Raw genomic sequence first — 26,684 nt, 5'->3', positions numbered from 1 at the left:
TGAAAGGGGCTATAGACAAGACCATAGTTCTGACATAATGCCCCCTCCCGAAAGGTGCGTCCTCGCACTGTAGTAACAACAGAGGGGGGCGTGGATGGGAGATGGGGGGAAGTTCTGGTGGAGGATGGATCCATCGGAGGGGGGCGGCAGACAGAGACCACGGAGGGAGGAGCCAGGGAGGAGACAGGAGGAGCTCGGAGCAGGAAGAGCACAGCAGGACACAGGCCTCAGTCATAATGACCGCCCAAGGTGGAGCCAACGGTGGGAGGAGCCGACCAATGTTGGCGGAGCAGGTGGAGGAGGAGCCTGAGGTAGAGACGGAGAGCTGAAGAGCCAGGGCGATGGGGGAGGATCCAGAGGTCCTAGCTGGAACGATGGCACCGGCGACTTATGCGGAAATGTGATTCCGTGAGGCTGCAGTGAAACCAGAGCGACAGAGGACTGAGGTGGAGCTGAGGGGATGAAGGAGCCTGATGGAGCCAGAGGAGTGGAGTAATTTTCGAGGAGCAGGCATTGGAAGGCACTTTCTATGAACATCCACATCACTCTCCCTTGTGGTGGGCACTGTAGCCGGCTCTCGCACCTGGTCTGACGGGTTGGGCAATGGCTCTCTGTCATCGGTGAGCCCAGGCATTCTCTCCGCACATTGAGGAGATAGTGGGCTGTGCTCTGGGTTCGGAGGGGACCTGGCAAGATCCTTCATGGGGAAGATGGATGAGAGGGGACTCGTTTCTTGCCAGAGTCCACTCCACGAATGTGGTGAATTCCTCCCGAGGACCATCTTCGGACGACAACGCTCTGCACTCGGCATTCAGGCTTGCGTCACAGAAAGCACAGAGCGCATCGTCAAGGTAGCTGGTGATGTGAGCTAGCAACAGGGACTGCCTGGTATGATCTTGAGAGAACGTCCTTCCTGTTCCAGCAGGAGGAGGAGGAATTCGGGGGACAGGAGGGGATCCATAAGGGCAACACAACAGAAAGAAAAAGACGGAGAAAAAAAAAACTAAATGGAGAGTAACAGTAACAGGTAACAGTTTTAGGTCGGAGATTCTGTCACAATATGTGTGTTGCGAGGAAACACGGAATGTACAAAACACTTCTTTTAATTTCAATAATCTAAAAGGGGACAGACACACACACACAGACACACATACACACACACACACACTGTGTGACACTGTCTATTCTGGTACAAATAGATCTCAGACTTCCATTACGACAGGCCATACCTCAGGGATCAGTGTTGGGTCCTATTCTTTTAAGTATTTATATGCTGCCTCTTGGACAGATTATTCAGAAGTATGGTCTGGACTATCACTGCTATGCAGATGATACCCAGGTTTATATTAGTACTCAATCTGATGTTACACTCCAGCTTAAAACTTTATCTGCTTGTTTATTGGAAATAAAGGCCTGGATGAGATAGAATTTTCTTAAATTAAACTATTCTAAAAGTAACATTTTATTATTTGGCACTCCAGCTTCTGTTAATAAATGCAATACAGTCAAACTGACAGTGGATGACAGCCTGATCTCCCTTTCTGAGCAGGTGTGGAACTTGAGTGTTATTTTTCATGCACAGTTGACTTTTAATACTCATTTAGCTCTTTATCATCTGGGAAACATTACACACATAAGACCGTTTCTCTCTTTGCCTGATGCTAAGAGGCTTATTCACACCTTTATAATATCTAGGATTGATTATTGCAATTCACTATTTGCAGGTCTACCGGCAAATCTGTTTAAGAGGCTGCAGCATATACATAACTCTGCTGCTTGTGTATTGATGTCATCACATGAACACATTACCCCTGTACTTTTTTAACTGGTTTCCAGTACAATCATGTGTTGATTTTAAAGTTCTTGTTTTAACTTAGAAAGCAGTACATGGGCTGGCACCAGAATATTTTTGTAGCTTGGTTACATCATCCATACCTGCTCGGCCTCTCCACTCTCTTATGTTTTTTTTTCAGCCCCATTATAAACTTAAAATTATAGGAGAAAGGTCAACTCACTGCCTTCTTTGATTAGGAATGCTCCATCTATTAACTGTTTTCAGAGATTAATTAAAAAGTATATTTTAGTGAGGTATTTAAGTTATAATTATCATTATTTTTATTTTTTCTCTGGATTTGGAGTATTGTTTTATTCTTCTATTTTATTGTTATGTTTTACCATGTTATAGCACGCTGAGTGTAAGAAAGGCGCACTACAAATAAAATTTATTATTATTTATAATTATTATATAAATTGAATACCAATAAATATTAAAATTAGGGCTATCAAATCGATTCACTGCATCCAAAATAGATATATGTATAATGATATATATGTATATGCACACAGACACACACACACACACACACACACACATATATATAAATACATAAATGTATGTGTGTGTGTTAAGATTATATATTATGATTGTGACAAGAAATAATCTACTTACATTCACCCACATCTTTAGCTGAATGTCAAATGGCAAAGGCAGTGAAAGCTGGGACAATCTCCACTCTCACTGTCCTTGAGATAAAAAAAAAAAACATCACATAACATTAGCCTTGACTTGCATATGAGATCTGTGCCACCTCTTAAAAGGTTACACAAGATTAAAAGGTTGCTTAAATTCTGTTGGGATCACACAGTATATTAGACGGTTTACAGCTTTTCCAAGCATGCTCTCCTAAAACAACAGAGCCCTGCAGGACACAGAATATTCATATCGGACAAGGACACTATGTAGGCCATCTTTTAAATGGGTGAGAGTGCCCTCTCAATGGAGCTGCAGGCTTTAACTTAAGAAAAGTTTGATAGCAGGAAAGAGGCAAGCAGAAGCATTTAGGAAAATAAATGTTCATCAAACTGAATGAATGGGTCCCATTTACAGTAGCTGTCTCTATGAGTATCATTTCATAAATGTAGACCAGCAAAGCTGTACTTTCTTTCTGAATGGCTGCCATGGCAACAACCACATGACTGGCTCAAAACTCAAGCTGAACTCCTATCTCTGTTCATTGTGACTTCTGGTGCAGGTGGATTCAGGCTATAGCATGCAAAGAAATGCAACATCAAGCTTACCAACCCGTTTTGCCCTGTGTTAATAAATATCTGCAATACAGATGGGACAAAAACTGCTATGAGATGCAGGTACAACAAGGTACAATGGCAAGTGGCTGGTTTAGGATATAGTACAATAGGAATATGTTTTAGATTATTCAGTGGTTGGAGTTTCATGGAGTTTCATGTTGATACCATGCTTAGCAGGAAGTGCTTAAGAGCTATACAAATCTTTGGTATGTTTGTTTGGGTTTTGGGTACAATAAAAACTACAGCATAACTACAGTTATCATATGCATAATATTTCCAGGTTAAATCCGCAAAACCAACTATCAACACAACTCCACCAAAAACCTATAACCATCTTCTTGTCAAGCTGAAGAAACGACAGGTAGGAAAGCTGAACTACCAGCAGATGTCGACATTTCCACCGTATAATTGTCAAAAATGGAAAGCTTGGGAAACGGATGCATATTCGTCTTCCTAGTAAACAAATTTGAGATATCATTCTGTCATTACCAGCTTGAACAAGAGTCAAAAGAGAAGATCACATGCTTCTCGACAAAATGCCATATAATGCAGACCAGCGGAGGAGCTGACTGTAGAAATTACTATGTAAAGAAAATGTATAATATATACAACAATATAATATTAAATATTCAATGACTTCTATAATATTTAAACATTTACATCGGACTTTATGGTTTCTGTTTCAGTCTTGGCTCTGAAAAAAAGACTAAAGCATCACTAAAGAGAATGAGTGAATCCTTCAGCGTGCATACTCTGAGTTTTTCATATTATGTGTTATTAAAGGGATCCTCTCAGCCACCAGTTTCAGAAGAGAGACATGGGGACGCAGAGAATAAGAAAACTGCAAGAAATAAGCATGTAATGTCTACTAGCATGACGGATGAGAGAAAGGAATGTGATGAAATGATAAAATCTGAACACAAAGATACATCACAAGATGACGCGTATTTCATGCAAGACAGGTTGTAAATCTTAAAGATAAAACCAGATAAAATGTTTTTCTATATCTCTAGAAGATTATATTCTTATTTAATTAAGTGGTGCCATATGCTGTGTAACGGTTCAATGGTGAATCATAACCGCTAGTGTCACTTTACGGTTAAGCATGTACAACTCATTTAATCTTTTAGCTCCTCTTTTTATTGTATTTTATTTTTCATTTACTGCTTTATGTTATTTTTATTTTATTCGAGTTGTATTGTAATTTCGTTTTTATTATTTCCCTCTTATAATAGCCCGTACAAGTTTAAATCTAAATAAAAGCATTAAACCAATTATGTCTGACATACAACCATATATGACTATATCATGTCATGTTAAAGGTCTAAAATTTTATCAAATAAATATTTTAAAATGACAAGTGCACTTAATTTTATTATTTATTAATTTTATCGATTAGCTATGCCTGACTTTTCGATCATGAGAAGCGCTTTGTATCATAACACTCGTCGAACTCTCTGTGCTCGACTTAGCAGGTCTGATCATCCGAACATCACAAGGGTGGAATTAACTGAACATGTCTTTCGGTTAAATGAATTAACGATTAATGATATCTCTTAAAAACTGACAAAGACATGGTGTAAAAACGGCGCCAAAGGTACGTATAACATTTATGTTACACCGTGATGATACATGTATGTTGTTATTAGTTTATCAGACAGCTAGCTTTGCTAACTTTACTGGGGCCTTTAAAGGATGAAACAGGAAATTTGACACTGTTGTCGAAAACTAACATGTGTGTTGAATATATATTTTAAGATAACCACAAGCAAAACTGAATGTGTCTAAATAATAAGCCTAGCAGATTAAATGGATGAGATACTCTCGGATAAATACAGTTTACAATTAAGCATCACTGCTTAAATGTGACATAATCTTAGTTTAGTACTTATCGTATTTGCTCTGTTGCATTCAATTATGTCTTAGTATATTCGCTAATGAGCATTTTGCACTAATGTTACGGTCAAATTATTATTTATGTTAGATCTATGCACTTCACACATGATCTGTTATGAATTCGCTAAAAAAAATAATAACGGCGCAGACCTCTTTTCTTCCGTGTTTGTAATAATAATTCACATGTATGGTTAACAGTCGAAAATTAGCTGAACGTGTATACGATTAAAACAAATATAATAAACCACTAGCGTAATGCGAGTTTATGAGTCCTACTATGGCGGAGGCTTGGTTCCTGGATGTTAATGACGTATCAGAATGGTTCGTGAATAGTCTTACCTGATTGGTTGAAAGGCAGACGTCTGTCGGGTGGCCAGTGAACGGAGCCTACGAAGACGAAGGGTTGGCTCATGAATATTAAGTATGTTAGTTGATTGGACGCCCTTAGCGGTAACGTCATTAGAAGACCTTCGCCATAGTAAAGCTCTCTAGGAATCACATGACATTGAAACTCGTGTTTGTTATGTTTTCATCCCCCGGCCTTTTTTGCCATTCCTCTATCCACATCACTTGGCCACTTACAGCTAGTTAGTAAAGTGTCAGTCCTGTTTCTGAAATGAGTGAATAATAACTAATAATAAATCCTGTAGATATTGGTTATCACTTTCTCACTGACATGTCTACAAACATCTTATCAATCCTAAAAGTTAACTGATATCACAATGAGCAGAAGTTTTTTTGTTATAAAGGGAACTTCTCTTTCACAGTCTGCCTTGTGATATTGTTTTTTGTTGTTATTCTTTTGTTTTATAATTAGCAAGTATTCCTGATCATGTCTTCATTTGTAGTGTTTTGTAGTGAGGTTCACATTATAAAGCTCGCATGACTGACTTCTACATTAACTTCCTGCATTAGTTACTGACATCAGGGTTTTAGATATTACTGAGACATTATTTATTTAAACATTATTTAGACACTAAGAGTACAAACCGGAGTTTATTTAGTACACAAATATAATCAAACATACATTATTGTATCTGGATTTGGACTGGATTGAGTCTGGTTTGGATTGTCCCTCAGGTGCAGTGACATGGCTGCTGAAGACAAGGCTTCCTCCTCGTCCTCTGCGATGGACTGGAGCTCCGAGCCGCCACTCTCTCCCACCAGTCCGTCCCATCTAACACAGTTCAAACCCCTGACCCCCGAGCAGGACGAGCCGCCCCTGCGCTCCGCCTACAGCTCCTTCGTCAGTCTGTTCCGCTTCAGCAAAGGTGAAACTGATTTTTTTTGTGTCATAATCAACTTCAACATTTGCATCTGCATCTGCATTTCCTTCTTTTTTAAAATGATGAAGTTGGTTTCAAAGGTTCACTGTTTGTTTTCTGCCATCAAACACCGATTCATGAATATCTTCTTCCATTAAACAACCTTTATGCAGTTATGTAAGTGTAGTCCATTTTAATAAGTCGATAGCATTTATTTGGAAATTGGATGCAAAGTACTTTGTATTCCTGATTGACTGTTTGGTTTAGGGCTGCACAATTAATCAAATTTCTAATTGCGATTACAATTATGGATGCCACAACTACGTAATCATTCAAAGCTGCAATTAATCGTGCAAAGACAACTTATGTTATTGTGCGTGCTTAAGATACATTTGTTCTTTCTACGTTATCTTTAAGATTTTTCCCATTATGTTTTGTATAACATTATAATACCATTCATATTTTCATTTTTTTATAATTTAAAGAAGAAAGCAATCCAATGTATAGTTGACATTTGAGGCTTAATACTATAGAGAAGCACTAAAAGTTTTTAAGTTAGAGTATTTTCAGCTTGTTTATTTTGATATAAAAATAAGGCATGCAGTTGCATCTAACAATGATATAAACATCATTCAATGTAAACTGTGATAATCGTAATTAATAATCGCAACTACAATTTCAAGCGAATAATCAACAATTATGATTTTTGTCATAATCGTGCAGTCATAGTTTGGTTGCACATTTAAAGCATAACTTAAATCTGATTTCTGGTAGAAAAGTACAAGGTTACATGAAGTAGCCATTCTAGTTTTAGAGAATGTGCTCTACTGAAAATTCCAGAAAGCCGGTGGTGGGAATTGTATTGAACAGTCAGAGGAGGGAAATAAACAGTCATGTGATTTTGCTCAAAATGTACCAAGAACACAATGCCCATTCTGTATGCTTTCATGTGGTTCTTTATTTTACTCTCATAGCTTTTTTTTTTCTGTCCCTGTGTATAATACCAACAAAACATTCCCGCTGGAAGCGCTGCTGTACAAGAGTGAAAGTGGACCCTTTAATAAGAAATTATAATGAGACATAAAGCTTTAAGAAAGAATATTTAGGTGCATCCTGTCCACGTGCATAGGAGTTTTACTCAGAACTATACATAGAGCTAAAAGGAATTGATGATCTCTATTAAAGTTATAGGTGAACTGAAGAAATACTCTGACATACCACAACAGAGAATTGTCCGGAATTAAAATGTAGTTTCTTTGAATATTATTGATGTATCTAGATGTTTTGATTAACAGTTAATCAGAATGATAATCCATACAATTTTCAATTCATTATAAGTATTTTTTTTATAGTGATCAACTCTCTAATGTGTCCCTTTCATTCCTTTTAGAAAAAACAGGTGCAAACATTGCACCAGCAAAAAAGATTGCTAAACTTGGTAAGTCTAGATTTTGTACAGAAATAAAAGTATAGGAAAAAAAAAATTAGGGGAAAAGAAGATTAAAAGAAGAAACGGCAACCCAATGCAAATCACCACAAAATGTGAAATGTTCTACCTTTTGATGGAGACAGAGGTTTTCTGTTGCTTTCACTTGTTCAGAGGAAGGACGGCCTCCTTCAGTGACCGAGAAAAGTCAGTCGGCTTCATCATCACCGCAGGGGCCACGGCGCAACTGGGCAAGTCCCTCCCATTCTATACATGGCTCCGAACCCCACAGGAAACATTCAGAACTTTTCAGAAGAACATCCACTGCTTCAGGTACAAAAACACAAGATTGCATATACTTGTATAATTGTACACAATTGTCTTTTTTCAGCTGTCCACAGTTTATCGTCTAGCATTTTTCCCGTAGACAACAGCATTGTTCTGTATTCCTCAAAGCATTCTCTTGCTAGAGTTAGAAAGGCCAGTCCTATCAGTGGTCTCTTTGATCGATGACTAGTCACGGCAGCGTGCTTCTCACAGGGTTTATCATTGAAGATAACAGTGATTCGAAGGCTAGACTCTGCCCTCATATAATCCATACAACTCTCAGGAGGGCCACTGGACATTCACTATTAGTGAAAATACAGACAACGGTTCAGTAAATCCAGGAAACCGATTTTGTTTGGCTGTAAACCTGGAAAATCATGACTATAATTCAAGTGGTGAACAGGTATTGTGAACCATGACTTTTTATTTGGTTGCAAGATGATTTCAAAATGACTAGAAGCTCAACATTTTGTGAGTGCTGATTGAGTTTTATGATAAAATATTGCATGTGCCGAAATCTTTTAGGCTAAAGTTGTTGTATGTTCCCTTTTTTGTTCACAGTGGACTGGGAAGGTGAGGATTCTTTATTCTATTTCATATGTATGAAGTCCTAAAATGCTTCAATTCATCAACACCGAGCTGAATCTTGTGTGTACACCGCAAAAAGAAAATATTTTCTTTATCAGTATCTTGTTTTGTTTTAGAAATTAAAATCTTTAAATAAGAAGAAACATTTTTTTTTTGAGAAACAAGAATACTAAGATTTGATTTCAGAGAATATATCTTTAATTACATTAGGTTATTTTTTCTTAACACACTGCCAAATAGCTTTGTCTTATTTTAAACTACTCCCACCACTCCCCCACCCCCCCAAAGAAAATTGATGAGATTAACTCGTTTCTCTGAAAACATGAATCTTACACTCATTTATATTTATTTAGTTTTAAGGATGTTTAGATAGATATGCTTACTAAAAAAATTAACAGAAATACTGATAAAGAAAATGAATTTTGCAGCGTATAGTTTTAAATGAATCACATTTGTTGCATGTGAAAGGATGGCTGCGTCAACGGTTTGAGCTGAACATTTCGGTTATGATCTTTAGTTGTTAGCTTTAGTAATTTCACATGCTTCTATTCATTCATAGTTTAATCGTGAGAATCATAATCCTGAAAATCCTCGCTGGCCTATGGCGGCTGACATAAGCAATCATTGACAGGATAAAGAGTGCTGGTGGATATTTGACTGCAGGCTTTGGTTTTGAATGAGCATGTGTGTCATGCATTTTCACCTTCATATTGTACTTTAGAGTAAGTCTAAAATAATAGTTTTGTATTTGACTAGTGTTTTTTTTTTTCCGTTTGTTTCTTTGCATTTATAGAGGGTCGACGGAAATCAGAAGCTCCTCTGGGCAGCCACGATCCCCGAACAGCTGTCCAGCTGCGCACAGCCCTCAAGAGACTCAAGGAGATCATGGAAGGGAAAAGCCAGGTATTGATTTCCCATGAACCAGCTGTATCTGTATTTTTACGTTTTTTTTAAGATGAATGTCATTGAAAAAAAAAAGTTTGAGTATTTTTTGCATGTTTATAAAGTTTATAGACAAAAAAAACCTACCCACATTCTCCAGAATACACCACAGAGTAAAGCAGTGGATTGTAACTGATATTAATCATGTTCCAGGACAGTGATCTGAAACAGTACTGGATGCCGGACAGCCAGTGTAAGGAGTGTTACGACTGCAATGAGAAATTCACAACCTTTCGACGCCGTCACCATTGTCGACTCTGCGGTCAAATCTTCTGCAGCCGATGCTGCAACCAGGAAATTCCTGGCAAGTTCATGGGCTATACGGGTGAGTGTTGTTGTGGTGTTCACTGTGGGGAGCGAGGGTCTCATTCTGACTGCTGGTTTGTGGACGTAGCCTCTTTGAAGAGGCGTTCGACAAGAAGATGAGCAGCTATTTGAGATTAAAGAGTAAGACTACCTCTAGCATGCTGCGTGTGTTTGCGGTGGTTTGACATTTTTGGGTTTTGATTTAAATGGGTTGTAGAGTGGACTAACTGGTTTGATTCTGAAAAAGGTAAGAATTTGGGTCTATGCACTTTGACCTTTCAGGAGGAATCGGTGCCTACCTAAAAAGCAAAAGAAAGAATCCTTCAGTACTAATTTTGCAGATATTTTATGCTGTAAACTCATTTGAACTATTCGATCAGTTAGACTGCATTCTCTGAGAAACTGTTACTTTGGTTATTCTTATATTCAGGTTGGTTTTGGAGCCTAAACATTTAGCTTTAGACCTTTTCAGGGTAAATTAGTTCAAACTGATCTCTGCCAGGGATCTTGGTTGTCCAACTTCTCTAATCTTGTCTCTTCTGGCTTTTTCCCCCCATACTGCAGGTGATTTACGGGCTTGTACGTACTGTCGTAAGATAGCATTGAGCTACGCTCACTCAGCTGACTCGAGCTCCATCGGAGAAGATCTCAGCGCCCTTTCAGACTCGCCCTGCTCAGTGTGTGTCCTGGAGCCCACCGAACCGCGCACACCTGTGGGGGGCCGCAAAGCCAGCAGGAACATCTTCCTGGAAGAGGACCTGGCCTGGCAAAGGTGAAAACACAGAAAGAATCAGAAATTGGGCAGGGCTTAAGGACATATCACTATCTCTTCCATTGTTCCCGCTCACTTTACCTTATCCCTCTGGTGTTTCTCTGCTCTGTTTTAACTCTGCTTTCTTACCATGATCATTGCGCTCGCTGTTTATCTCTTTTACTTGAGAATCGTTGAAGGATTAGCCCTTACAGTTCTGATGATTTCAGATTTTTCCTCTGTTCCTCATCTAAAGCATAGAAACTAAATTTGTAGTTAACAAAGCAAATGGGAGGTACAAGGAAAAGTGGACAATTTAGATGTTGTTTCTTTGAGGTTTATATCCATTAAAATAGTTTGCTGTAAATCTCATGAATCCTGTCATGAAGATTTTTGGAGTTAAATTTCACCCCCCAAAAATCATATATATTTTTTAAACAAATTGCAAAAAATAACAGAAAGTGTTAAATACTTAATGCATGAAAGTAATGTTACTGTAAAAAAAACTTACTGTCCTAAAAAGTTATTTTTTGTTTATGCAAAATTTAATTTGGTAACAGTTTATTTTAAGGTGTCCTTGTAACACGTTAATTGTACTTACTATTAAAATAATGGTTAATTATGCATAATTACATGCAGGTAACCCTAAGCCAAACCGTAATGCAACTTTAATTCTCTCCACTCAGCTGACTCCTTCTGCTCATGTGTTGTGAGTCTGTCTCAATGTTCATCCTTTCTCCTTTCTCTCTCCATGCATAGAAAAAATTCCATTGGGATGAGGAAGAAGTGAGTTTTAGTGTTACTTTTATTTTGCATGACCTCCTAGTGAAGACATGCTGCTGCTCTTTAAAGGGTTAGTTCACCCAAAAATGAAAATTATGTCATTAATGACCCTCATGTCGTTCCAAACCCGTAAGACCTCCGTTCATCTCCATTCAAAATAACCTAAATTTATTCAGACTTTATTTAGCATTGTCTTCTCTTCCAGGTCTGTTGTGAGTGAGTTCACGGCGCTGATGACGTACGACGCTGCTGACGTGTTTTCTGGTGCACCCAATAAAAAAGATAACACATCAACAGCGTCGTACGTCATCAGCGTCACTGCAGTGTCGTGAACGCACTCACAACAGGAAGAAAATACATTTTTATTTTTGGACCAAAATGTATTTTCGATGCTTCAAATTCTAACTGACCCTCTGATGTCACATAGACTACTTTGATGATGTTTTTCTTACCTTTCTGGACATGGACAGTATACCGTACACACAGCTTCAATGGAGGGACTGAGAGCTCTTGGACTAAATCTAAAATATCTTAAACCGTGTTCCGAAGATAAACGGAGGTCTTACGGGTTTGGAAAGACATGAGGGTCATTAATGACATTATTTTCATTTTTGGGTAAACTAGCCCTTTAAGTGTGACTCTGTTTCATGCATAGCTTGAGTGACATTTAATTATGTAGTATTTCAAAGGGAAATGGTTAAGCTGTTGCTGAGGTTTATTTGTGTGTATATGTGTGATTACTCTAGTCATCAGGAATCTCAAAGCAGTGCTCTCAGTTCCAGACTTACATCAGTCCAGGAGGATATGGGCAAGTCGCCAGCCAGAAAAAGGTGTTTTATTGTTTATTTTAGTCAAAGATATTTTTGTTCATTTCAGCACTTATTTTTATAGACTATAAATACAATATTTTATTTAATGTGTTAAGGTCAGCCAGTGTGACCAACCTGTCCTTGGACCGTTCCGGCTCATCCATGGTTTCTGCTTACGAGAGTTCGGTTAGCCCACAGAACAGCCGAGCCCTATGTAAGACTGACCACAGTGAAGAGGAGAGGAAGATCCTTCTGGTAACAACTGTCTTTTGCAGGTTCCTCCTCAACTTGACTTCACTTTCGAGGTGTTGTTATAAACTCTGGTTATCTTGTAGGATTCCTCTCAACTTAAAGATCTGTGGAAGAAAATTTGCCATAACAGCACAGGAATGGAGTTCCAGGACCATCGCTACTGGCTGCGCACTTACCCCAACTGCATTGTGGGTAAAGAGCTGGTCAACTGGCTCTTACGAAATGGCACTATTTCAACTAGGTAAGAACCAACAAATAATGGTTTTGACCAGTTTTATTTTCGGTTCATTACAACTTCAAGCATGGTCAGCTGCTTAATTGTATGCCATTAAATAGTTTTATTTCCTCTTGGTTTTTCCGACACAGAGCTCAGGCCATAGCTATTGGACAGGCTTTGGTAGATGGCCGCTGGCTTGACTGTGTCACTCATCATGATCAGATCTTCCGTGATGAGTATGCCTTATATCGCCCCCTCCAGGTGAGAAGAAGTATTCTGTGGCAGGTTTATATTTGGACAGTTGTTTAACCCTTGTTGCGCATCCTTTGGGACATTTTTGTCTTTTTCTTTTATCATTTTGTCTGTGTTACACTGCCCCAGAAAAAATAAAAACAATGCATCAGAATGAATGTTGTTGCTAATCATTGACATTTCCAAGACTGTAATAATCTGATTATCATTTACTAAGCATTAACTGGGTTTTAAATGGTTAAATTCCTGAAAATGAATGAATCTTTGGTAATTACATTCAGGACTGATGTTGGTAAAGCATCTGAAAAAGACTAAAAGCCAAAAAAAAAAAAAAAAAAGATTCTAATTTGGCTTTTGTATATTGAAGAGAACTATACAAAACCAAACTGATTTAGATCTTATCATCATTTAGTGATCACATTACTAATGTGTTTGTTGTATTTCAGAGCACAGAATTCTCAGAAACCCCTTCTCCAGACAGCGAGAGTGTGAATTCCTTGGAGGGACACTCCGAACCGTCATGGTTTAAAGACATCAAGTTTGACGACAGTGACAATGAGCAGCTAGCTTATGACAATGACTATGTCACACCAAGTAAGGCTCCCATGAATGTTAACATCCTATAGCAGTCAGTGCATCTTTGCCTCACCAACTTGCTGGCCCCCTCCCACAATTTTTCAGATTCGGCCAGCCCCAGCAAAAGAACATCTGTCAGCAGTTTCCACTCTGCAGTGGACAGTGACTCGGCCGCCTCCATCAACATAAACGTGGAGCAGGACAATGTCAATTTCCACATCAAGAAGCAGGCCAAGTACCCACATGTGCCTCCTTACCCAGCCGAGCAAAAAAGTATGGAGCCCCATGACCCGTTCACCCCAGAAACCGACATCCATGCACCAAGTGAGGAGAGGCGGAGAGGCCCATTGGCCATCCTGGTTTGCCTCAGTCTGCTTCAAAAGCAGCACTAACTCACTGGCTCTGTTCCAAACCATACTGAGCTGCCTCACTCTACATAGGCAGCCACCTAGCTACCTCCAAAGAAACCTCAATGATGACTTATTTAATTATGTACAGCAGTTTACTATCCAGGGTCAAAGAGTAAATTTAAAATGTGCAACAAAAAAAAATTGATTTACAATTCAAGTTATGAACAAATTAATTGCCCATTAGGGGCCAAGAAATATAAAATAATAAATAAAAAGTTTAACTTGAACTCAGTATAACATAAGCACAACATTAATTGTATTTATTAATAATTTTAATAAATTTAGCAGAGTCCACACTACAACTATAATGATAAAGGCACAGAGAAATTATATCGTTGGAATCATTTTCAGAACAAATTTTTCCAGCTGATGAATGATACAAAGATTGACAGCCAATCAGAATCCATCCTTCTATAACAAGCTCGAGAATTGTGTGCTTACAATAAACAGACGATATAATTTGCTGGTGTGGACGCTAATATCGTTATTTTTATAGTTCTCGTTCTTGGTGTGAACGGGGCTTAATTCTGATTTAAAAAATACAATAAAATTAATCTGGGAGATGCATTCTGGTATTGCTTTATGCTACAACAATCCATGTGCCACTGCCTTAGACTGAAGCTAAAATGAGGCATCTTATGAGACAGCCTAACTTTACTGCTTTATATTTGTAGCAGGCTTTGCCTTAGGGCATAGTGTTGATGTCGTTAAATCTTATCTACTCTAGGTAGACAGCTCATTACGGTGTGGAACAGAACCAATGTCATGCTGATCTGAGACTCACCATTCAATACTAGTCTGACCCTCCAAACTATAATTAACAATTGAAGTAACAGCCCTAACTATGCCCTATTTCCAGCATGAATGATTGTTTCCTTCCCAGCCTCACGTGGTTTGTCTTCCCAGTACAACATTTCATATTAATACATTTCCAGTTTGTCATACTCCCTCACAAGCATGGTTTGCTGCTACGTCATGCGTGTCTCACAGTTGCAAAGCAGTGACACTGACTTCCACTTCCTCAAAATTCCCGTTGAATGCATGTACCAGACTGTGGCATGGTTTAATAGCAGCATTTACTCAAATTAAGATTTCTTTTAATTATATGTTAAATCTATATAATTCGGTGTCCTCCGATGTCTACACATGACTTTTCTGTCTCACATGCACTCTCTCTCTCTTCGTCAGTGGAAGTCCTGCTCTCTGAAGATGGAGGTCAGAATATATCCATCAGTGATGCCTTCATTAAAGGTAATTGTTTCTAGCATCCTTTATTGTAGTCTGATGCAATACTTCAATTCAAAAGATTGGAATTATTACGACATGTATGGTTTTGAAATGTGAAGCTTAAAGTTTAATTAGAATTGTTTTTAATAAATCAAAAACAAAAGGACAGAACGGTCAAAAGAACCTAAAGATGGTAACCAATTATAAAAGAGTATAATGAATAAATAAATCCAAATTTGATCTGTTGAGGAAACCATTTGATCAGAAGGTCAGTCAGAAATTCCTTACAAGCAAATCAAACCTATGGGAAGTGCAACAGAAAGCATGGGATGGAACTTCATTCTTATTATTTTCATAAACTGACTGCTTGAGCATAAGGTCTGCAAAGTTATAATTGCTGCATTTTTCAATGAACAGAGAGTTTGAAGAAGAGTGTTAAATAGATAGTAACTTGTTATAATAAATATTTACACTTAAATAATAAATCTTTAAGTGTCTGCTAAATGCATACATGTAAATGTACTTTTTGTAAATTTAATTTGTCTTTGGTGAGTAAAAATACCAGTTTATTTCAAAAATGGTATAGTGTGCATGACCTATTGTCTCACCAATGCTAATGGGGGTTTCCTCTGTAGAGTCTCTGTTTAACCGGAGAGTTGAGGAGAAGGCTAAAGAGATGCTCTTCACACCTCTCGGCTGGCATCACAGCTCTCTGGACCAGCTGCGGGAAGAGAACGGGGAAAAGAAAGCGATGGAGCGTTTACTGTAAGATATCAGAGGATTGGTCTTTTTTTAAAGCAATAAGATAATGTTTCTATTAATGTACAATTAGGAGCAAAATATTTTTAAAAAGAAGGTGTTGTCGAAAAATGTAATAATGACATGGTATGATTAAAATGCTATAAATATAGTTCAGTGTCTACTTTATGGTCACACAAGCATCACATGATTATTGAGTTTAGGGACTTTTGGAAGCACACATCATGATTAATGCTTCCTCTTCAGGTCTGCTAATCACAGCCACATGATGGCGCTGCTGCAGCAGCTGCTGTACAGCGAATCACTGTCTCTCTCCTGGCGTGACATCATTGTGCCTGTGGTGAGGCAGGTTGTGCAGACGGTGCGACCAGACGTGCGCAGCTGTGATGACGACATGGATATCCGTCAGTTTGTCCACATCAAGAAGGTGAGGAACACACTGGGCTCAAAATTGATGAATCTAGTTTGAAATCTAATATTTGCTTTTTCGTAGATTCCTGGAGGAAAGAAGTTTGACTCTGCCGTAGTAAACGGCTTTGTTTGCACAAAGAATATTGCGCACAAAAAGGTATGTGTTGATTGAACACTATGCCAGAGAGAAGGTGATGTAATGTATGTACTAACAGTGTCAGGCCTTTCTCAACAGATGAACCCTTACATCAAAAACCCCAAGATCCTTCTCCTCAAATGCTCCATTGAGTATCTGTACAGAGAAGAGACCAAGTTCACTTCCATTGACCCAATTGTGTTACAGGTAACGGTCACTAACTCCTACATGATCTCTGTAAATGTGATTTGCAAATTATCTCAGAGAATACACTAAAAATATTTGTGGCCATTTGTGCCTTCCAGGAGCATGAGTTTCTGAAGAACTATGTTCAGAGGATTGCTGACGTCCGACCAAACCTGGTGCTGGTGGAGAAGACTGTGTCCCGGATCGCTCAGGACATGCTACTGGAACACGGCATCAGCCTCGTGATTAATGTCAAACCTGTTAGTACCTTCTCCAAGGCGTCTCTTTTCAAAAATATACTCAACATAGCTGCCCGTTGATAATGCCATAATCAGAGAGGACACGGCAAACAGGTTTTTATGGCTTGTTTTGATCTGGTTTGTGAATGTATTCGTTAATATCTCTTTTTTTATCAACACAGCAAGTCCTGGACCGTGTGAGTCGAATGACTCAGGGAGATTTAGTCATTTCAATGGACCAGCTTCTTACAAAACCTCGTCTGGGTACCTGCCACAAGTTTTACCTGCATTCCTTCCAGCTGCCAAATAGTGAGTCTTAATTTCTGTCTTTATTTCTGATTCATGTCAGGTTTGACAACATATGTTGTTCTTTTAGAGATGCAATTCATCAAAATTGTTCAGTTTTTGTTAATATTGGCTTTTTAAAGGGATACTCCACCGTGTTTTCATATTAAACTATGTTTTTCCCTTAACTAAGACGAGTTGATACATACCTCTCTCGTCTCAGTGCGTGCACTCAATCGCTTTGGCGCGCGGTGACACTTTGAAAGCACTTAGCTTAGCCCATTCATTCAATATGGGCCAAGCAGAGAAGCTTCGTCTTGGCGCAGTAATATCTTCACTAGAGGGAGCGGGGGCCGGTGAGAGGATTTTTCACGAGTGAAGATATTACTGCGCCAAGACGAAGTGCTTACAAGCACTTGTCATGGTATTCCGCCACACAATATAGTTATCCATTTTACACGCTTAGAAAAGCGCAACGTTTTGTTTTGTGTTACCGTCCTAGGTCGAGTTACACTACGCGAGTAACTGTATTTAAATAGGGAAAGCGTGGAGGTGTTTGGTAGCTTCTCTGCTTGGCCTATATTGAATGAATGGGCTAAGCTAAGTGCTTTCAAAGTGTCACCGCGCGCCAAAGCGATTGAGTGCACGCACTGAGACGAGAGAGGTATGTATCAACTCGTCTTAGTTAAGGGAAAAACATAGTTTAATATGAAAACACGGTGGAGTATCCCTTTAACTGTGCATGCTCATTTTTCTTTTAAGTTACTTTTGTCATCATCTAATACTCTAAACTGAATGTTAATTGTCATCTGGCATGTTCTTTTGTAATTCGTTTTTACTGGTAATTCTAAAATGATCTGTAAAATTCACTTGATCATTTTTTGGTTTGCAGATGAAATGAAGACCCTTATGTTTTTTGATGGGTGTCCTCCTCAGCTGGGCTGCACTATCAAGCTCCGTGGTGCATCAGAGTATGAGCTGGCACGGGTGAAAGAGATCATCATTTTTATGGTGTGCGTAGCGTACCACTCACAGCTGGAGATCTCTTTCCTCATGGATGAGTTTGCTATGCCTCCTAGCCTGGCTGAGAGTTCCTCTTTCCCATGTCTCCTGGAAAGCACCACTTTGGAGGAAGAGGAAGATAATGATGGTTCCACGCTGGGGGATGACTACCTCACGCTTCTTCCAGAAGGAGACTTTGAGCCAGGGCTTCAGGAGATTATCAAAGCCCACAGTAGACAGCCTTCCAACTCAGAATCTTCTCATAAAGATGGAGAAAGCCCCAGAATAAATAAAAACGGTTCAGTTGCTTCCTTCTCTGGAGGAGAGGAAGAGATTATAAAGACCTCCACACCCCTTTCATCCTTCACTTCCAGCCTTCCCCAGCCGGTGTCACCACCTTTCCTCATTTCAGACCTAAAAGAGACGTCACAGGAAGTAATTAAAGCACCTAGTGAGGAGGAGAAGAACAAAGAGCTGGAGGAGACTCTGGTCCATCGGGACAGCACCAGCTCTGAGAACTCCCTTCCACCAACCCGGCTCTTTAGGGATCCCTTACAGGATGACACAGGCCTGTTTGTGACCGAACATGTAGCTTCTTCAGATGACCGCCTCAAATCCATCTCAGCTTTGTTTAAACAGGAGCTAAAAGACATCATCCTCTGCATTTCACCCTTTATTACCTTTCGGGAGCCATACCTGCTCACGGCCGCTGGACTGCGTTGTCGTAGCCGGGATTATTTCCCAGAACAGGTTTACCTCTCACCTCTTTTGAATAAGGACTCGAAAGAGCTGGACGGACGCCGCAAGAGGCAGCTGCTGAAAGAGTCTGGCCCTAGTTCTGGCAGCCTGACCAACGGTACTGTGTCGCACCAGCGGACCATTCAGATTTTATCCTGTCACAAACTCACAGGTGCCCGTATAGTAGAGCAGCTAGGCAGTAGTCAGGAGCTGGCACGCATGCTGGCTGACTATCGTGCCCAGGGGGGGCGCATTCGGCAAAGGGAAGGAATGCAATTCCGTGAAACCCCACCCACAAAGCAGTCAATAAAGTCAGACAGTGAAGAAGATAAAGGGGCAGGACTGAATGAAATGACCTGGGCTAATAAGGTGAGGGTTTCTTGTCTGCTAGTATGTTTATTCTGTTACTTTATTCTACGTTCTGATTAGTGAGCCACTTTAAAACCTTGATTTATTTTAATTACTTATTTGTTTGCATTAAACATGGGTTGCGAACATTAAGCTGCTGCTCACTGCTAACCAAATATTTCCTATAAACTGCAGAAAAAGATGATTGGTTTAAAATAGTAATTAAAAATACTTTTTACTACGATTCATTGTTTTTATGTTTCAGATGGACTGTTTAAATCCAGTCAACCATCAGAGGCTCTGTGTGCTGTTCAGTAGCTCTTCAGCACAGTCTAATAATGCCCCAAACCCCTGCGTCAGTCCATGGTAAACTCTCAGCACACTTGGATTCTCTTAATAATTTAAGATGTATTAACAATGTGTGACAAAGCATGTTACTTGACTATATTCTCAATATGCAGGGAGGCCTAGCTTTTTATTGTATCTGCTATGTATTTACAGGATTGTAACAATGGAGTTTTATGGAAAGAATGACTTGACTCTTGGCGTATTTCTAGAGAGATACTGTTTTAGGTATTGTATTAAACTTGTTTCTTATGTTGGTCATAGTACCAAAATTTCAGTACTCAATTCAAGTGAAATTTCATGATTACTGATAGCGGTTCCGATAGTACTGCAAAAAAAAAAAGTATTTGCTCTTTTGCTGTTTATTCTGATTTTGTGTTATATGGGTGTGATTCAGACCCTCTTACCAGTGCCCCAGTATGTACTGTGAGACCCCCATGGTTCACCACATCCGGCGCTTTGTGCATGGTAACGGCTGTGTCCAGATTGTTCTGAAAGAGCTGGACTCGCCTGTACCCGGATATCAGCACACAATCCTCAACTACTCTTGGTGCCGTATTTGTAAACAGGTAACACAGTGAACATTTGGATATTATTTATATATATATATATATATATATATATATATATATGTAAAACTAATGTAAGGTATTTGTACTATAGTATGATTCACATGAATTGTTACCGTTCTGTTTCAGGTTACTCCTGTAGTCCCTTTGTCTAATGACTCCTGGTCCATGTCCTTCGCCAAGTATCTAGAACTCCGATTCTATGGTCACCAGTACACCCGCCGGGCCAATGCAGAGCCTTGCGGCCACTCCATCCATAAAGATTATCACCAGTACTTCTCCTACAACCAGATGGTGGCTTCATTCAGGTGTGCATCTTCACAATATACTGTAGATCTCTTTATATTCGAATGTGCGGAATACGAGTACCTTAGTACGTTTTTACAAACATTTAATCCAGATGTGTTCATGCTCTTCTGTCATCTGTAGCTACATCCCAGTGAGGCTATTCGAGATCTGTCTGCCTCCTCCAAAAATCATCATCAGGAACCAGGGTCCCTCTAAAGCCAACTTGCAGCAGGACCTCAAAGACTTCTCCCAGAAGTAAGATTCCCTTCTGGACGTCTCTTGCCCTGCCTCATAAACCTCCTCCAGATAACGGCTAAATTAATGAATTTCCATCGTTTGTAGGGTGGCTCAGGTGTACCTGGCCATAGATGACCGTCTCACCTCTCTAAAAACTGACACCTTCAGCAAGACTAGAGAAGAAAAAATGGAGGATATGTTTGCACAGAAAGATGTGGGTTTCTTTTCAGGACTTTCATTCAGAGTATTAACCAATGTCCAGCTGCTTTAATTAAACGTGTTTTTTTCTTAGATGGAGGAATCAGAGCTTCGCAGCTGGATAGAGAAGCTACAAGTGCGTCTGCAGAACAGCACAATGGACTCGCCGCAACAACTACAGACTGTGCTGGAGTCAGTGGTGGTCAAAAAGCAGGGTTTGTGTGAGACCCTGCAGTCCTGGAACAACAGGTGAGGACTGATAGAGACTGAAACTAAAGATCTGCCGTCAGAACAGTAGAACTTTTATTTGATCTTGTCTCCAGACTTCAGGACTTGTTCCAGCAAGAGAAAGGCAGGAAACGCTTATCTGTTCCTCCCAGCCCTGGCAGACACAGACAAGCCCCATCAGATGAGACCAAGGTCAGTCATTTATAATAGTTTGCTAAAGTAAGCCACCTCCTGGACTTTAAATAAAAGCATCTACTTCATACTTTGGATCATTTTTATTTTATTTTTGATTGATAGACTAGTGCTTTGGAGTCCTCTCCTCGTAACCCATCCCCTGTGGTTCCAAATGGAGAGAAAGGTGAGTTCATTAACCCTTTATTCATCTCGAAAAGGTTGCTCTTGATTGTTGCACACAGTCGACTCACAGTCGTTTCTCACAGAGGACCGTCATCTCAACACATTTCCCTCAAGTTCAGGGTCCTCATCATTACTACAGTTACCGTCTCCGACTGAACAAGCCTCAGACGCCATCATGAGCGGACCATCTTTTCCTGATCAGGACTCTGTCAGCATCCCAGACGGTAAACTCGCTTTAGACACTTCCTTGTGTTTGAAATCACACATAATCATCCCACCTGACTTACTCTCTCTCTCTTCATCTCTCTACTTCTTGTACTGTTTAGACATGTTTGATGGACACTTACTTGGTTCCAGTGACAGTCAAGTAAAGGAAAAGTCCACCATGAAAACCATCCTTGCCAACTTGTTACCCGGCAATAGCTACAATCCCATCCCTTTCCCTTTGTAAGGCTGTTATGATATTATGGATACTAAAAAGCAAACTAAAGATGTTCTTTCTCAAGCTGATAAAGGTCTGTTTTTCTGGTATGTTAGCGACCCAGACAAGCACTATTTGATGTATGAGCACGAGAGAGTTCCTATAGCCGTGTGTGAGCGAGAGCCCAGCTCCATCATTGCCTTTGCACTCAGGTACAGCTCCTTTGTATAACTAAAAATTAGAATAAAAATTATTCATTTTAATATATGTTCATTTATAGTTTTGGAACCGTCATTTCAACAAAATATACATTTTTGCTAATTAGATTGAGTAAATCAGTCTGATTTCTGCATATGAATCCAACTTCTCAATTTAAATAAGACATTATTCTCATCATCCAGCTGTAAGGAGTATAAAACTGCCCTTGATGAGCTTACGAAAACAACAGCAAAGACGGGAGGTGATGACATATCTCAGGCCATTAGGTACATCAAACACTCATTTCCCTCATCTGCTTTATTGTTTCTGTTTATATTTGTAAACCAGCAAGCTGATTTCCTCTTTTCTGCCATCTATAGTTCTGGAGAGAGCAGAGTAAAGAGCAGTCCAGCCAAACCTAGTGACATCAGCACGTCACAGCTGAGCCGCAGCAGCATCGATACCGACCCACTCAGTAAAACTAACCCCACTTCACCAAATACTAGCCACTTATACCATTTAGAATTTGTTCTGATATGGCATTTCTAATGAAACTTAATGTTTCTGGGATATCTTTTGCAGAGGAGCCTGAAAGTGGAGACAAACAGAAGAAGCAGACAGGAAACCCACACATCGAGCTTCGTAAGTATCAGCCTTAAATAGCAGATTGAACAATTTTAGGTAGATATTATTGACCCTCTGACATTAAGTAATTGTGCGTTACAGACTAACCAGTAAGTCAGTTGTGCATCTTTTCAAAGTTTTCAAATACATTTGAAAAATAAATGAGCTATTTGATAATAACTACGACTATAAACAATACATTTGGAAATCATACTTACAATACAGAGTTCTCCGACGCAAATGCCAAGTTCTACTGCCGAATCTACTACGCGGAGGAGTTCCATAAAATGCGGGAAGCGATTATGGAGAGCTCGGAGGATGATTTTGTGCGATCGCTCTCCCGCTGTGTCAACTGGCAAGCTCGTGGAGGGAAGTCCGGTGCTGTTTTCTATGCCACTGAAGGTACGACCGTGCAATACCCTTTACAAAAAAAAAAAAATTTTTCATTAAGGTAGTTGATTTTATTAATTGAAGACTTCTAGGTTGTTGGATGTATTTCACTTAACATGCTGTTTCTCTTCAGATGATCGGTTTATTCTAAAACAGATGCCGAGATTAGAGGTCCAGTCCTTCTTAGACTTTGCACCCCACTACTTTACTTACATCACAGGAGCAGTCCAGCAAAAAGTAAGGAAATACATACCTTGTAGGGCTGTCTAAGGCAGCCTTTTTGGCCCGTTTCGGGTTTTTCTCTCTAAACTGTTCTTGTATCTGTTTAACAGCGCCCCACAGCACTTGCTAAGATCCTGGGAGTTTTCCGTATCGGCTACAAGAACTCCCAGAACAACACAGAAAAGAAACTGGACCTGTTGGTGATGGAAAACCTCTTCTATGGGCGAAAGATGGCACAGGTACATCTATTGAGACTTTAAATTAGCAGCTTGTTTCAGAAATACTGTTCGGTTTGAGAATTTTGATGTTACATGGACCTGTTTCCTGTGTTTGTGTAGGTGTTTGACCTGAAGGGATCCCTGAGGAACAGGAACGTTAAGACTGAACTAGGAAAGGAGAGCTGTGAGGTGCTCCTGGATGAGAACCTCCTGAAACTGGTGCATGACAATCCCCTTTATATTCGCTCACACTGCAAGGCCATTCTGCGTGCTGCCATCCTCAGCGACGCCCACTTCCTGTCCAGCCACCTCATCATTGATTATTCCCTGCTGGTGGGCCGTGATGATGCTACAGATGAACTAGTTGTGGGCATCATAGGTGAGAAAACCTTATCCGTTATTTTCAAATCCATATTGGACTTTTCATTTAGTGCTTGTTAAAACTCTTGTGTATTTGAAGATTATATCCGGACTTTCACATGGGATAAAAAGCTGGAGATGGTGGTCAAATCGACTGGGATTCTTGGAGGTCAAGGTACAGTTCTACCTTCCTGAAACATTCACAGCCATGCTTTTCTCAGAAGCTGAAAGTCTTACCTCTTGTTTAAACCCATGTCTCACCATCTTTCCGTTCTGACAGGTAAAATGCCCACGGTGGTGTCACCAGAGCTATATCGATCACGTTTCTGTGAGGCCATGGACAAATATTTCCTCATGGTCCCTGATCACTGGACAGGTCTTGGTCTCAACTGCTGATTTACAACAAGGGAACATAACAGCTTGAAAGGGATATGCTGCTCTCTCATGTACTTTGTAGTGATTTAATGGAAGACCCACTGTAGTGCACCCTCCATTATCTGCAGTGCTGTCTGAAGCTGGGTGAAACTGAACCCCTCTCTTATCTATGCTTCATGCACAAATTGACCAAAACTGATGTGCCAAGACCCAGTTCCAGAAGATCCGCAAAGATCCACCGAGGAGACCGAAGTGAAATGGCTGAACTTTAAGAACCCTGTAATGCAGTAGTGTTTGTTTATAACCTGTTAACTGTGGATCATGTCAAAGTTTATAAATGTACAGAGATATGTTATTAAAGATTATTAATACTGGTAAAAGTGTCCGTTTTACGATATGTTTAAATTTAGGACATCTGCCTAGTTGCAAAAAAAACGAATACTAAGACCTATCGTTAAGGACTGTTCTTTAGGGGCTTTTGTGAAAACTACGTACTTCTGCATTTTCCACTCATGGATAGTCACTGGGAGTTGAAATCACAGATTTTAGCCGAGCTCTCACACTCATGGTAACCTTCCCTATAGTATAATGAAACATAATACACTTGAAAAAGAGAATTATATATACCTAATAAACAACTAATTTGTGATTTATCATGACTAATACTTTCGCTGTTTAAAAAAAAACAGCATGTGCTGGTTGGGTATGTTTTGACGCTGGGATGCTGGTTATGTGCTGGCAAAGGGGACTGGGATGCTTTGGCCATATAAGCATATTGACCTATGATTGGTCATCATTTGCTTCTTTGTTATACTTTAAATATTTATATATTCACCCTTTAAACTCCAAAAAAATGCTTTACCTTAAACTCCAAAAATTCTTAAAGTCAACTGCGTTTTTTGGACCCAGAAAGACAAGTGATTTTAATTTAATTTATTAAAAGCAAAAAAAATAAAAATAAATAAATGCAAGATTATTTTCATACAATAATTGGCCTATAATTATTTCCTTCTTATGAGTTCTGAAACAAGGAAACAGGATATTTTCTGAAACCACCTCATCTGACCTTACTGTAGCCGATTACATTTTCTTTTTGTACACTTACAGTATCAATACGTGAGTCATTTAACATAGAACTTTTGATAAGGTCAGGTGGAAAACAGGCCTGCACTTTTCATTTTTGTAATAGCCTAAACTGATTTTCAAATGGATAAGAAAACGGACACAAAACTTTGTTAAAACGTTTTATATAATAGTCATACAATTTTTATAAAAGAGACTTGAGCTGACAAAGAACCTTCAACATTGGAATTAAGGAGGAAACCATAATCTAGATTGTCACACATTTCAAAGCTTTTTTTTCTGTTATAATACTGTTTGACTCATTCTTCTGCATCCTTTCACTCACAATCCATCTAATTTATGAAAAGAAACTCACCCATGTGCTTCTGTTATTAGACAGTTGTGTGCAATGTTTGCTCTGGTAATGATGATAATGTCCATGAGCTGATATGTACGAAGACTGTTTTCTATTGTAAATCACACACTCATAGGCACAAACACTAGGACTTGGTAAAAAAAACATTGGCTTCCGATTGGCAGGTGTGACCCAGACTTATCTTCACATCTTCAGACTTTCATTACACTCCATACATACAAACATATACTGATGTAATCTAACAAACTCTGAAAATGCAGAACAAGGCACTGGACACGGTGGAGAAACTGGCACATCGTGGACAAAGGCAAACAGACAAATGGTAGTTTACATTTTCATTTTCAATTTGTTTTGGAAAGTTTATGACCGGCAAGATATTAAAACACCGTCTTTGCTGAAAGCTCTTCATCTTTTGAAGCAAAATAGAAACAAGCAAAGAAACACACTTGCTAATATCCCCCCCCCCCCCAAAAGCATGTTTAGAAATCTGTTTAAAAAAAGGACTGATAGTCAACCAGTGCAAATTCTTAAAAGATTTTCAGAAGGAAAGAAAAAAGAAGACTGGAAACGTTAATTATAGATTCATTTTTAAAAGACTAGTTCACCCCAAACTCACAATTCTGTCATTACTTCCTACCGCTGCTGTTGACACAAAAGGAGAAGTCCTTTGAAGCAATATAATAGTTTTATGTGAGGAACAGACTAAAATTTAAGTCATTATTCACAATTCTATTCATTTCATTAACACAATGATCCAGAACCAACAGCTCACTTAAGGGAAATATTATACAAAGTTTTCGTATGATTTCAGAAGCCTCTGAATACAGTATGTAGCTCTTTTGGAGGTATTTCTTTGTCATTTTTAGAGCCTGACAGACATAGCATTGGTGTATGGAAAGAGCCACATCAAGATTCTTCTATAATTGTCCTTTTGTGTTCCACAAAAACAATGACACGTGTAAACAATGGCAGAATTATAATCTACAGGGTGAACTATT

General features: G+C 39.3%; 1 protein-coding gene across 6 annotated transcripts; it reads left to right on the top strand.

Moving 5' to 3' along the window:
• The first annotated feature begins 4,539 nt into the window (after positions 1 to 4,539).
• LOC113108452 (1-phosphatidylinositol 3-phosphate 5-kinase-like) lies at positions 4,540 to 24,628 on the top strand. 6 transcript variants are annotated; one of them, XM_026271590.1, is made up of 44 exons: positions 4,540 to 4,684; positions 6,064 to 6,254; positions 7,639 to 7,686; positions 7,849 to 8,007; positions 8,563 to 8,574; positions 9,383 to 9,492; positions 9,685 to 9,856; positions 10,402 to 10,609; positions 11,348 to 11,374; positions 12,118 to 12,201; positions 12,297 to 12,435; positions 12,516 to 12,673; positions 12,799 to 12,910; positions 13,348 to 13,495; positions 13,583 to 13,801; positions 15,076 to 15,138; positions 15,750 to 15,879; positions 16,120 to 16,300; positions 16,367 to 16,441; positions 16,520 to 16,627; positions 16,726 to 16,866; positions 17,028 to 17,154; positions 18,023 to 19,239; positions 19,484 to 19,584; positions 19,720 to 19,791; positions 19,961 to 20,132; positions 20,262 to 20,440; positions 20,562 to 20,675; positions 20,763 to 20,871; positions 20,950 to 21,104; positions 21,179 to 21,275; positions 21,381 to 21,441; positions 21,524 to 21,664; positions 21,767 to 21,887; positions 21,978 to 22,073; positions 22,263 to 22,346; positions 22,440 to 22,534; positions 22,642 to 22,701; positions 22,909 to 23,085; positions 23,207 to 23,310; positions 23,406 to 23,534; positions 23,634 to 23,892; positions 23,974 to 24,048; positions 24,154 to 24,628. In XM_026271590.1, exons 2-44 carry the CDS (start codon positions 6,074 to 6,076, stop codon positions 24,267 to 24,269), a joined length of 6,336 nt encoding a protein of 2,111 aa, XP_026127375.1. In that variant the 5' UTR covers positions 4,540 to 4,684; positions 6,064 to 6,073; the 3' UTR covers positions 24,270 to 24,628. The 6 variants fall into 6 exon arrangements, with proteins under 6 accessions (XP_026127375.1, XP_026127379.1, XP_026127377.1 ...); XM_026271594.1 differs by lacking the exons at positions 4,540 to 4,684; positions 7,639 to 7,686 and having other exon boundaries at positions 6,074 to 6,254; positions 13,583 to 13,750; XM_026271592.1 differs by lacking the exons at positions 4,540 to 4,684; positions 8,563 to 8,574 and having other exon boundaries at positions 6,074 to 6,254; positions 13,583 to 13,750.
• The last annotated feature ends 2,056 nt before the right edge of the window (positions 24,629 to 26,684 follow it).

This window comes from Carassius auratus, chromosome 9 (assembly GCF_003368295.1).
Source record: "Carassius auratus strain Wakin chromosome 9, ASM336829v1, whole genome shotgun sequence".
NCBI lineage: Eukaryota > Metazoa > Chordata > Actinopteri > Cypriniformes > Cyprinidae > Carassius > Carassius auratus.
The sequence above is the reverse complement of the archived record's forward strand: the minus strand, read 5'-3'. Positions and strand labels throughout refer to the sequence as shown.

What these genes read in the sequence shown, in the direction of transcription:
- LOC113108452 (XM_026271590.1), top strand. Translation starts at nt 6,074, where the DNA reads ATGGCTGCTGAAGACAAGGCTTCCTCCTCGTCCTCTGCGATGGACTGG. An exon ending in ATATGTTTGCACAGAAAGAT is followed by an intron (nt 20,872 to 20,949) that starts GTGGGTTTCTTT and finishes TTTTTTTCTTAG; the next exon opens with ATGGAGGAATCAGAGCTTCG. An exon ending in ATCATTGCCTTTGCACTCAG is followed by an intron (nt 22,074 to 22,262) that starts GTACAGCTCCTT and finishes CTCATCATCCAG; the next exon opens with CTGTAAGGAGTATAAAACTG.